Source organism: Chrysemys picta, chromosome 19, assembly GCF_011386835.1.
Source record: "Chrysemys picta bellii isolate R12L10 chromosome 19, ASM1138683v2, whole genome shotgun sequence".
In the NCBI taxonomy this organism is placed as follows: domain Eukaryota; kingdom Metazoa; phylum Chordata; order Testudines; family Emydidae; genus Chrysemys; species Chrysemys picta.
In genome coordinates, this window is record NC_088809.1 from 3,582,947 (window position 1) to 3,595,384 (window position 12,438).

The 12,438-nt window shown below is 44.1% G+C and overlaps 1 protein-coding gene across 4 annotated transcripts; it reads right to left on the reverse strand.

Annotated features, from left to right (window-relative positions):
- Positions 1-409: 409 nt before the first annotated feature.
- Positions 410-12,239, reverse strand: CTNS (cystinosin, lysosomal cystine transporter). Of its 4 annotated transcripts, none has more exons than XM_008168966.4 (11): positions 12,094-12,239; positions 11,274-11,356; positions 9,818-9,896; positions 8,506-8,590; positions 8,290-8,393; positions 7,021-7,152; positions 3,748-3,847; positions 3,537-3,656; positions 2,468-2,638; positions 1,890-2,007; positions 410-1,423 (listed from the first exon to the last, which is right to left on the reverse strand). In XM_008168966.4, exons 2-11 carry the CDS (start codon positions 11,338-11,340, stop codon positions 1,293-1,295), a joined length of 1,107 nt encoding a protein of 368 aa, XP_008167188.2. In that variant the 5' UTR covers positions 11,341-11,356; positions 12,094-12,239; the 3' UTR covers positions 410-1,292. The 4 variants fall into 4 exon arrangements, with proteins under 4 accessions (XP_008167188.2, XP_023961697.1, XP_005298238.1 ...); XM_024105929.3 differs by lacking the exon at positions 12,094-12,239 and adding an exon at positions 11,962-12,004; XM_005298181.5 differs by lacking the exon at positions 12,094-12,239 and adding an exon at positions 11,799-11,999.
- Between the last annotated feature and the right edge of the window lie 199 nt (positions 12,240-12,438).

A 12,438-nucleotide genomic window follows, 5' to 3' on the forward strand; every position in this document is an offset into this window, starting at 1 on the left:
CTAAATCTTGTGTTTAAAAGTCCCTTTTACTATACTCTATTCCTTACTCCTGTCAAAGATAAGAGACGGCGTAGTGCCAAGCTGTACAGTTTAAAGTGCAAGAATGTTCAACCATGGTTGGAGATTAAATATTACATTCTTTGCATGGATGCTGCAGAGAAAGCAATCCAGAGCACCTGAGCAAGAGTCAATACTTAAGTTTTATTCCCAATTCACCACCTTCCTGCGTTCCCTTATGTTAAAGCCTTGTTACTTAAAGGCCTTATTTCCCTCAAGCCACCTATATAAAATGGGTATAATGCCTACCTTGCAGAGGGAATCTTGAGGCTTTGAGATCTTTACCTGGAAGGTGCCATGTAAGTGCTTATCAGCTACTGCCTAGATTACTCAGGAAAAGGGAGGAAACCACTTTAAGACTAATACAAGTTTTAATCATTAGGCAATTGAACAACAAGATCAGACTTAAATATAATATAAATTGTTCAACAGCACAGACTAGGCACTTTAATGGAACCAAATGTGAATAACTTAACTTAGTGCAGTAAATATTCAGAAATTTGGCACTAGATTTAGTACCTTTACTGAAAGTGCTTGGTGGTACACACTTGCAGAGATCATATTAAAAGTCTTTTTTTAAGTGTTTAAGTATAGCTCTTGACACTGTCATAGGAACGTGCTGTGATATTAAGTCTGATTAGTGCTGGTCTGGTCTTCATGCTTTCTGGTTAGTGATTTCATTAACTCACTGTACCTACATGTAACAGGAAGTATCTGTTACCAAGTAGTCTCTTCTTGAGCCACTGCTTTCCACTTACAACTTGATTTGGGAGAAGGTGATGAAGGCAGCAGCACAGTTAAATTCTACGGTCCACTCCACAAAAGCCTGTTGCTTGGTCACTACTTTAAAAAAGTTACCTGGTTGGATTTTTCACTCTCCCATTGTGTTCAGCTGAAGGAAGCCCAGCTCTTTCCTTGCCCCCCCCCAGAATGCTGTATTGGTCAAAGATACCCATATATTACTAGGCCAGCTCAAGACAGGCTGGCCCAGAATTAGCTTCTGGGGTTGCAAATCTTTTCCAGCTGCAAGGAGTAGGATAATGGAATATCCATTAAGGCATTTGGCATTAAGCAAAAAAAGTTCACTGCAGTCCCATACTGAAGAGGAATTATAAACAACAGCATGACTCTCGAACTAGTCACGCTGGTACCTGGTGAGTAGTGTGGAAATCCCCCAGCCAGTAGAGAGGTAAGGCCAATAAATCCGTACTGTTGTGTCCATTCAGGGTGGGGCCCTAGTCCAAAGACTCATATCCCCGTGTTCTATATAGACAGTAATGCTGGATGATAAAGACTATGTCAAAGATGATGGAGAAGAGGCCCAGTCCAAACTTAGTCGGATCTCCAAAGATTAATTTCCATTCATCTGTCAAAAATAAATAAGGTAGTCTGAAAAGCTGCATTGTCGCTCACATTATTAAATCGGTTAGACTTAAGCTGGTCTTGGCCATCCCTTGACTTAAGGATAATGGTTATTCCATAGTTACGGGTATAAGATAAATCATTAAAGTTTCACTAAAATGGTTTATTTTTAATAGCACAGGTTATTCATCATAGTTTGATTTCACTACATTGTGTGGGTTAATGCAATAAGGTACTCTGTGCTGTTGTATAGTTACAAAGAACTGTGTAAATCGCTTACATTAGAAGACAACCAAACACTTATCTTTTACCAGATTTTTATAGCACTGATGGCTGCACGTGCTGCCATGCAGGACACCTAGGTTTGGGAATGACCTTAAGGGGGTCTGGACTGGTAGAAAGTGCTTTATGGCAGGTTTTTCCCTTTAGTGGAAAACGTAGGCCCTAAAAGACTTCAATTCCATGCTTACCATTGTTGTAAGACTGCAAAAACATCTGAAGGAGGCTGAAGCTTCCACCAGTAAAATCCAGTAACACATTTCCAATGCTCCACCCTTCAGTACTCTTCCGCCGAAAATTCATGTATGCCTACAAGAGAGGCATAGAAGGGAATCAGATCAAAGTGAATTAAATATGCTGCATACTTTGTTTTTACCTATAAAAGGCAAATATTTTTGTAGATCAAGCAGTCAGACAAGAAAACTTTTTATTCTACCCCATCAATAGAGAATTCTCCACTTATTTTGACATCGGATAAGCAGATTGACCTTTCAATGCCTCAGTCAACCCCAGCTGTAAGAGAGCCTCGCTGGTTTAACACTACAGTTTTCAGACATTGCAAAAAAGTTACTTGCATGCTTAGTCAGCACAAAATCCATCAATCAAGTGATCTGTTTTGATCACAATTCTAAAATAGCATAGTCAGCATTCTAGAATCATATGCACCACATATTAAAGAACCTACACTGCTCTTCCAGGTAGCTGCCTATATTAGTATGTGGCATCTTGCTACCCATTTGAGTTAGGAGACATTAGTGCCCATTTTTACCTGTGGAAAATATTTTATCAGTGTGATTCCCAGTTTAATGTAAGAAAAGAAAAATAAGAACTGTAGCCATGTGATTTCTCCAGCTGCAGCCACGGACAGGGTGGTAAATGTGAAGATCCATGCAATCACAAGCAGCCCAATAGCAACTCTGGACACTCTTTGAGTAGCTCTCTGAAAAACGAGACATTATATACATTTAGAATTCATTATACCCAGCTCCCTCCCACCCCTGTTACCATAAGATGCACAATGCTGAGCATAAATATACATCCAAAGCCCACTGCAGAACTGGCTAGATTGACCCCTCCTCCTCCTCAAGTATCCCCACATTGTTTTAGGATCATAACAGCTTGCTATAGGTTTATGATAGAACAGCACAATTGCCGAGTCCAATTCCCATGGGAATCTTGTTCAGAATGTTAGCATCCAGGAGGAAGGGGTCAAAATCTTTCTGCAATGTTTTTGTGGGAGATTTGTGGGACTTGTTCTATTACTCAACTCTAAATTAAGACAATTTGTGGGGCTTTATGCTCATAATAGCATTTGTGAGATGTTCACGGATTAGGGCACAGAGAAGCTTCCAAAGTCACTTACCACACACCCTGACTTTTCTTGAAAACATCTTATTCTGGCAGAGGGGGCAAGGAGCGCATATACACACACCCCTCTTTCACAACTTGTTAACCCAGAAGAGGTATGAATATTTTTTTCCGCCTAGCATGTTTACTGCCTGTAAGTGAACACCATCCACACACATTTTGTTATTGTGACGGCAGTGACTGAGCACAGAAGAAGTGGAACCCCAGAACAACTCCCAAATTCTAAACCCGATTCTGCCAGTCTGCATGGCTTTGTAAGAGTAATAGAAATTGTGCCCCCATTTTCCCCTGTAATGGCAATAGTATTCACCTATCTGAGAAGGATGTTGAGAATTAATGTTTGTAGAGTGCTGTGAAAATGAAGAACCCTATAATTGCTAGATACTCTATTAATATTTAGCCTCAAAGCTTAAACATAATCAACTGTTTTGGCTTCATTTGGAATATAAGCGTATCATAGGTAAACCTACCTCATATATACAGCATTGAAATATTAGAAAGAGTGTTAAAGCTACTGCATGGAGACTGAAGAAAACATCATTGCTGTCCACAGGGTTCACTCCATTGGGATACTGGCGTAGGAACTGCTCCTGAGTATTAAAATCCCAAGCAAGTCAGCTACCATAACTCTGTTCTACAAGTGATGAAATATTTCATTTAAAGAATGAAAAGTGCACTTACCTTGACGTAGGCTATCCAGAAAAGTCCTACATTAAATACACTGTATGCTATGAAGCCAGTGAGGTTTAATGCTACGTAGTCAAAGCTTAGTCCAACAACACTAAGAAAGAAAAGAAAAGAAAAAAAAACCCACTTTACATATAAAGATTCATCTGCAGAGCAGTATGGTCAGTGCCATAAAGGGACTGAATTTCTGACACTAGAAGGTTCTGATTTAAGGGCTTTCTACATTTACTGTCCCAAGAAGAAACGGTGCCAATACTGCTTTATAAAAAGTCATTTGTACGCAGTGAGGGTTGCCCCTCACACATACTATATATTTTGATAAACTTTATTGTAAATGCTACTTTCAAAATTCATATTGCTATGTTGTCTGCCTCAACTCCATACAACTGCAATGAATTAGATTAGATCCACAACCAGAAGCATTACGTCAGAAGGAGTCCATTCCTACTGCCCACTGTTCTGTCCTCACATTCCAGGTAAGGGTTTTAAACTTTTATAAACAACCATTTGTTCACTCACTGAGTGAAAGAACCTCAAGTCAGAGACAAAATAACTCGTTATTGTTCAATTCATTTAGAATCCATGCCTTTGTTCCAAATACAAAGAGTCTTCTATAACCATGGGGGGGAAATAAATAAATCAATCAATCTTGTCAACCATCCATATTACATCATGGTTTAGTGTTAGGTCACTGGAGGACGTACCTAAAATTCCATTCTCCCTCCAATTTATGTGCTATTGAAAGTTCACCAGGGCTGAAATTCACATGTAGTCGCTCACACTACAGCGTGCGTGCGTAGTGAAGCTGTGTGGCCTCCCTCCAAGCCAGAAGGGGAGGAACCACCCTCTCTGCCCAGGTGGGCGGAGCCAGACCCACCTTGTCCTTCCCACTGGAAGTGGCTAGATAGGACAGGAAGTATAAAAGGCAAAGACCCAGCTCAGTTGGGTCTGAAACAGTGAAGGAGATAGACACATTCTGCTTGCGAAGGAATGTGTGTCTGCAGGGGAGCTGCTAGGACTGCTGCTGACCACCTACCTGGAGAGATAGAGGACACCCCTTTGATCTAGGTACACCCTGAGAGGAGGGGAGGGAAGGAAGTGGCCAAGGGGCAGCTGACTCTAGTCTGCTGTAGTGCTGTCTGAAACATGGTCAGCGTGTTGCAGCTGGATTCCCCACCGACTGATCACTCTGCAATTGTTATGGCCCTGGGCTGGAACCCAGTGGAGTTGGGTGGGCCTGGGTCTCCCTACCATCCCACCCTTGGGTGGCAACCTACCCAATGTAGGCCAGGTGGGGCAGGTGTTAGCCTACTGTCTGCCAAAGCTAGAACGACAGTTTAGCCCTGCCCTTGCCTGCAGGACCGAGCCCATAGATAGCTCATTAGCCCTGCCCCTGCCTGCAGGCCTGGGAGTCTGTAGACTCTTTGGGGTTCTGCCCCATTAGACCAGTCAGGATGCTAACACCTGGTCTGCTAATTCCCCCGATACTAGGCAGTGATCCTGATGATGTGGTGAGGCCTCCCTCCAACCCAGAAGGGGAGGGACAACCACATCAGTATGTGAGAGTGTGTTGATATATATTTTAAACACACTCCCATCTTTCCAGTAACTTATTCACATGGCAATTGAGATTAGGGGTACATCTTACAAAGTCACTTGAGTGACTTGAATAGGTCTTTGGTTCTTAAGTCAATTAGGCATTTAGGAAACTATTACTCTAGGTGTCGAACATGCAGAAAACCCACTCCCTGCCCTGGAGTAGGCTGTATGTTTTACCTATTTGTACAGTACCTAGTAGAATGGGGCTGCAGTCTCTAGCTGCCACAGTATGGATCATGAATAAGGCTAAGTTTTAGTCACTGGTATTTTTAGTAAAAGTACCGGACCGGTCATGGGATGTAAACAAAAATTCACGGCCCATGACCTGTCCATGACTATTAAAAATACCGTGACTAAAACTTGGGGGCAGCATGTGGCTCGGGTCCCCCACGGGGGCTGGCTCCCTTCCTGGCTCCATGCTTTCTCCCACCTCCCCCAGCAGCAGCAGAGTTTGGGTCTGGGAGGGGGCAGGGGCACAGGATGTGGTGAGGCATCTGGTGGCACTTACCTGGGGGCTCCCTGGAAGCGGTGATATCCCCCTCACTCAACTGCTAGGCGGGGGCATGGCCAGGCAGCTCTGTGCACTGCCTTTGCCCAGGGCACTGCTCCTGCAGCTCCCATTGGCTCGTAGAGCTGCCTGGCCACGCCTCTGCCTAGCAGCGAGTGAGGGGGATGTAGTCACTTCCAAGGAGCCCCCCAGGTAAGTGCTGCTCCGAGCCCACTTCACCCCATTCCATGCCTCAATCTCCTGCCCCCTCCCACACCCAAACTTTGCTGCTGCCGGGGCCTGAGACTGGCCTAGCAGTGGCCAATACGCCTGGTGCGGGGGCTGCCTGAATTGCCCCTGAGCCAGGTGCACCAGCTGCTGCAGAAGTCATGGAAAGTCACAGAATATGTGATTTCTGTGACAAACTTGCAGCCTTAATCATGAATAACCATTCATTTTAACAGGTGAGAAGTTGTGGAGTTAAGCAGAATTGTGATTAGGGGAAGTTACCCTCATACACATGATCTAATTTCCATAGAGATGAATCTGCTCAGGAAGGCATATGTATTAGTGAGTGCATTTTTCTTTTAACTCTGTTACCCAAATTTGTTTGCTACAAAGTTGCTAGTATCCTCATGAGGCTACATGGGCTCCCTCTGATGGTGAATTTAAGATCTGAAGAATCTATTATTGTGCTGAAGGGGAGAAAGAAGCGGGGTGGAGAGAATCACTTCTCCAGCAGGAAGAGTTGTTTTGTTTGGGTGGGGTTTTTTTGGTATTTTTAAATACTTAGTGACTTGGGTCTTGATCCTGCAATCAGAGCTCCACATGTGAATGCCGCCCACTGGACTTCAATGATACTTGGCAGGGGTCCATTTGGGCAAAACCAATTGCAGGGTCAGTGCCTTGGGGTTCTGACTTGGATAGTTGTTAGGAAAGTAACCTTCTAGAAAAGGTATTTGAGCTTGCAACAAGAAGCTTTATATTTCTGAATCAATTCAACTGCTATATTACAGAGGTTAATGGACTCTTGTAGTAATGGGGTTTGGTTTTCTTCTGTAATGGGAATTAACTACATTAAAGGGATCTCTGATAATTCCCCATCCTACTCAGAAGCCAGTCCACATAGCAATGTTACAAATGGTCAAGATTCAGGCACATTTCACAGCTAGTCTCCTTACCTTTTTCGTCGCCAGTTTTCAAAAACCTGAGGGTAGAAGGAGATAGACCAGGCAAAGAAATAGATCCAGCCAGTCACCTCGTCTATAATCTTCACTATGTTACTATGAATCACTTGGAATCGAATCCTGGGACTGCAAAGGAATTTGTATTAAATCAATCAGTTTTTAAACAAACTGTCATTCTCTGCACTTTTCCATAGATTATACTCCTTCTAATTTGTGAGGCAGAAAACTCAAGTCAGTTACTCAAAATTTAGGGTTGGGTTTTAGTAGAGCAATAAAGCTTTCCCCCTTTTCACACACCCTTGTGGTCTTCCCAAGATTTCTACAAATCCTAGTGATGTCTTGCCTACCCTCAATTCTCCTCCATTCGGTTATATTTTCCCCTCCTTTATACAGGCCTTCCGAAGCCTCTCATCTTCCTCTATTGCTTCCACTCCTCTTAGTATGTTACTGTTGTGCAACAGCCAGGTTTTACTCTTCATGCTCAGCAAGCAAAGCCTTATGATCTGGCTTGTCTTGTGTTCCTGGATATGTTGTGATGTGGGTAGCAATAGCCATGATAGAGACAGTTAAAAGCAGAAGTGAAATGAGGAAGTGGCAAGACCATGCATTATCCTGCAGAACTGTGGTATTAACGGCAACAAGCAAATGCAACTCAGTAGTCCCCATCTCACCAGTTTGTTCTGATATCAAGGAAGAGAGTTCCACCTGTGAACACATGATTCTTTACGAGACTCTTTAAGCAGGAAGGTTTGTGGATGTGCTAAGTACTTGTGGCTTGCACTGAAGTCTTGGTGAAAGCTGTGGGTGTGCAGAGGAGAATCAGGCTGTTAGCATTCAAGGATAGGATTCTCAGACTCGGAAGCGTGTTAGCAAGATAGGCATAGCAACAAAGCAGTAGCCCACGGAGTTTAGGGCCAAATGGTATCCAGCTTGAGTAGTGTTGTCATGCATGCTCAGACTTTTCTTGTGTGGGATTTAGAGTAGGCTGTTGAACCTGACCTATGAATGCCTAGGATTTTAGGGCTAATGATTCCAAGATACATACAAGATACAGAAGCTACCAGTACCACTTTACTTATCTCAACATCATGGGGAGGGGGGGGGGGGGAGAAGAGGGAGACACTGACTGACTGTTTGTTAATCAAGGGACCTTGCAGTGTAATTAGTAAGATATTGTGAGAGGAGTTAATTCCCATTATGATTATACTACTTTGGATACCAAGGAGTTGCACGTGACCAGGGTTGAATTGTAGTTTAACTCACCCAGTTTGGTTGGAATTACTGGCATGAAGATAAACTGTAACTTGTCCAACATCTTTAGCTTTCACTTGAAAGCTTGAATTATTTAGACCTGTAGGCAATATTACCTGTCAGACAAGGAAAAAAGGTTACATGTAATAACTATTCACACGTTTAATGAGGTCAGACTACACCAATTGCAAGCTTTAGCATAAGGTCTGAAGTCAGTTTGTTACTCACTTGATCAGGTAGTTCAACAATGGTTCCATTTTTTGACGAATATGTAACATTAAATGTTATCACCAATGTCTCATTTAATGGGGCACTGTGAAGATAGATAAGTCAAATGAAGCTACAAATCCATGTGTCAAAGGAGGTTTCAGGCCTTCTGGGAGAATTCGGATTCCATGCAGCTCAGGCAATATTGTTTTGGATGGATCACATTAAATGTAAATTGTATAATCACTTATGGCACCAACACGATACTCTAGAAACAGATACTGTCCTTCACTGACAAACCAATCTGAATTGGATAGAACTTGTATGTCTCCCTTTGTGCAGCCACTAGTCAATTCTAACAGGGGTTTGAAAGATGGATAAACACCTTTAAAAATTGGATATTTCCCTATTCCTCCTCCCACTTTAAGCATCCCACCAATCCCCACCACTGCAGTCTTCTCTGAACTCTTCCTCCCTCCCCCACCCCACATCATCTCACATTGAGAAGGACTTTCCATTCCTGGGAAAAGTCTCACTATTAGTGAGACTGAGAAAATGGGCACTGCAGTAGAGTAAATATCTACTCCACAGCTACAGTATGCGTTTCAGCTCTGAGGTGGCTACACTTCTGTGCTGGGAACAGTGACCTCTGTTCAATTTATAAAACATTTAGGTGTCCTTCTAGATACATTTTACATTAAGCAGGTTTTTGTTAGGCTCATAGTAATTACAGAGGGAAGAGACTGCGTACATCTCCCTGCCAATGCAGAATTCAGTACCCCAAAAGAAGACACATGATATTGGATCTTACATCTAGCCAAACTTATCAATACAAAAAAAATACAGACTGAGCTTGTACCGAATGGTGAATTTTCACCCCCATGAGGGCAATTATGAAGGCTACGTACGTGGAACAGTGGCCTTGTACTAACCCACTGCACATAGATGAAACTCACCCGAAATCAGTGGTTTTCAACCCTCCAGTTGTGGGGTATCACAGACTAGGTCTAGGAGGTCCGTGAAAGGTTGTCATAACCATAGAACAGTGGCTTTCAACCTCTGGTCCACAGACCCCTGGGGTCTGCAGACTGTCTAAGATTTTCAAAGGGGTGCACACCTCTATTTTAATTTTTTTTTTTTTTTGGAGCCCACAAATAAAAAAAAATTTAAAACCACTGCCCTAAATGAACAAAGCCAACATCTTTCCTGCAAATCTAGTTAGTTATCTGAACAAGTCTTGCCATTCTCTGTTCTGGTCTGATGCCTGTGGGTGTATCCGGTTGTAACAAAAGCAGAGAATTAAAAGGAAGAGAAACTGATGTTCTAACCTTACCTTAGAATCACGGTGACATTTGTCAAGCTACCATTTTCTAATGAAACCACTTCAGGGACAGATAGCATGAGGGCTCCATCTGGAAAAAGAAAAACATTAAGCTTAGATTTCGACAAAAGGATTATCTCTTTCCTGAAAAAATGAATTGTTTTCCTGTGTGGCAGAAGAAAGCAACTTGAGAGTACAAACCAGTTAGACAAGCTCATTGGGTTGGTTAGCAGGAAGGTTAGAGTGGCAGACAGCTGTGATTAGCAACAGTGTGGAAGCAAGCATCAGCACTTTTTCAAGTGACTGAATAATTGACATTAATGAGAAAAGTGCAGACTGAAAACAGGAAATGGGCCAAACAATTGTCTCCTGGAACAAATATATTATACACATGCAATTAGTTACAAATACTTTCAACTCTAAGCAAATTATAAAATGCTAATTTAAGTGTTACTGTTTCTTGCTATGATCAGCAATGGATTCTAATTATCTGTAAGAATCAGAACTCTTTAAAGCCTGTCTGAAAATTGCTGCATGAGCCACACGAGCCCAGCAGAATACCAAGAAATTCAATGACTTCAGCTCGTTAACCTACCCTTGCAGTACTCAGTCAACATCTTGCTATTGTGCTTGAAACTGTTGCATTGTACACACTTCAATGGCAACAATCTATTGATTTTCAGGGTATATTGATATAACGCAGCTAGAAATAAGATTATGCTTTTCTTGCTTGTCAGTCACTTTATTTAACTGACTAGGGTGTGATTACATTTCATCTACAAGCAAGTGCCACAGTATAGCTCAGCCTCCCAGAGACAGTTTTCCACTTCCCTGCCCAAATTCTGACAAATATGCCTAAATCCTGACCTGGAACTCACCACACATACCTACTAATATCAGAAGCTTATAAAAGCAAAGAATAAAGACATCTTATCTTAAATAAGAGAGAAGGGGGGGGGGGGGAGAGAATGGTATTTTAAATGCAATATATAGAATTTTAACAAATCTCTAAAAATTGCAAGTGACAGTTTGGTTGTCTTATCTTGTAGACATGTCTGGCAACTATAAACCAAATAGCTAGCACAGACAGGGTGAATTTGGTGATCCTGATTGCAATATAATGAGGACTGAACCTATAGTCTAGCCTACTGACCTAGTCACTTACATCAATAGTGAAACGAGACACTTTTTGTGCTGACTTGTCACCACAAAACAGTCTGAAGGTAGTATACAAGGGAAGAAAGTTCCCAACACAACAATGACAGCTGGAGCAATTCTTTGTTAGAAGCTGTTACATCAAGCCAATACCCTTATAAGCCCACCACGATTTCACACAGGTCACCTTTAACAGGAGAATATTTGGTTTTCATCAGATACCCTTTTAACTGACAGCCATTGTAGCTAATAAATAACCAACTGCTGATCTGGTGCACAGCTAGGTAAGCTTCCCAATTTGGAAGACACTTACCACAAAGTTGTAGCAATGAGAGTGAAAAACACAACACCGAGAGAAGTAGCCATCTTTTCTTCATCATGCTATTCTTCAGACCGCTACAAAGCAAATGAAAGGAAATGTTGTTTAGGCTCCTGCATAATTTCAGCAGCAGCACAGCCCCATCTACCACTCTTTTCCCCACTGTGCCCTGCATCACTTCATCTCACCCATCACCTTGCCAAGGCCATCGTTAACCCACTTCCCCACACACCATGGTCAGCCCAGCCCTGCCCCTTCACCTCCACACCTAGCCCCCACCCATCCCTGGGGCTGGGGCCACCTTGAGCCTATCTTGCCAAGCTCCCACTTACCACCATGCCCAGTCCCCACCTGGCATCACCATTTCTGGCCCCCACCCACCCCAGGGGCCAGGGTACCTGAGCCTAGAGCCCTCCCTTCGCTAAGCCCCCCCCCTCACCACCCTACCTAGCCCCACTCACCCCAGGGCCCCCTGAGCCTAGAGCCCTCCCTTTCCCCGCCCCACACCTCGTCATCTACCCCAGAGCTCTGCTCCCCCCCAGCCAAGGCACATGGAGGCAGCAGAAGGCAGGGGGCACAGGAGAGGTGTCTCAGCGCCCCAGCCAGGGGGATGGAGGAGAGAGGGGAACTGGGGGCTCCCTCCCCCGGCTCGAACCCCCGGGGCGCAGGATGGTCCCCTCACGCCAATGCGCCCCCTCAGCCCTCATGACCACGCGGCGCAGTGCATGCCGGGACTTGTGGTCCTCATGGGGGCGCTCCTCCGGAAGGGGGTCCCCCCTGCGCTATGCACCCCGAGGACAGGAGAAACACCTACCGCTGAGCCACTCCGTCCGACTATCGCTCCTTCCTCCCATGTGAGGTGACCCGCAGCCGCCTATATCAGGCCTCCCTCTCACGTGCCGTAAAGCCGCAATGGCTGCCCCAGGCCGCCATCTTGGGTGTGGCCTTTGGTGCTTTGGGGCGCTAGCGACGCCCGGGGGGGGGGGTTCCCTTTTGGCTTAATTAAAGTCTCGTTTAAAACTCTTTAGATATGTTTTTTATGGGGGGATTGGGCCCCGGGAAGCGTCAGAAATGGGTCGCGGGCGGGCGTTTTGCCACACTCAAGATGGAGGCTCCAGATCCCCCCCCGGATCTACTCGGGCAGCTGCTCCCGCCTGCT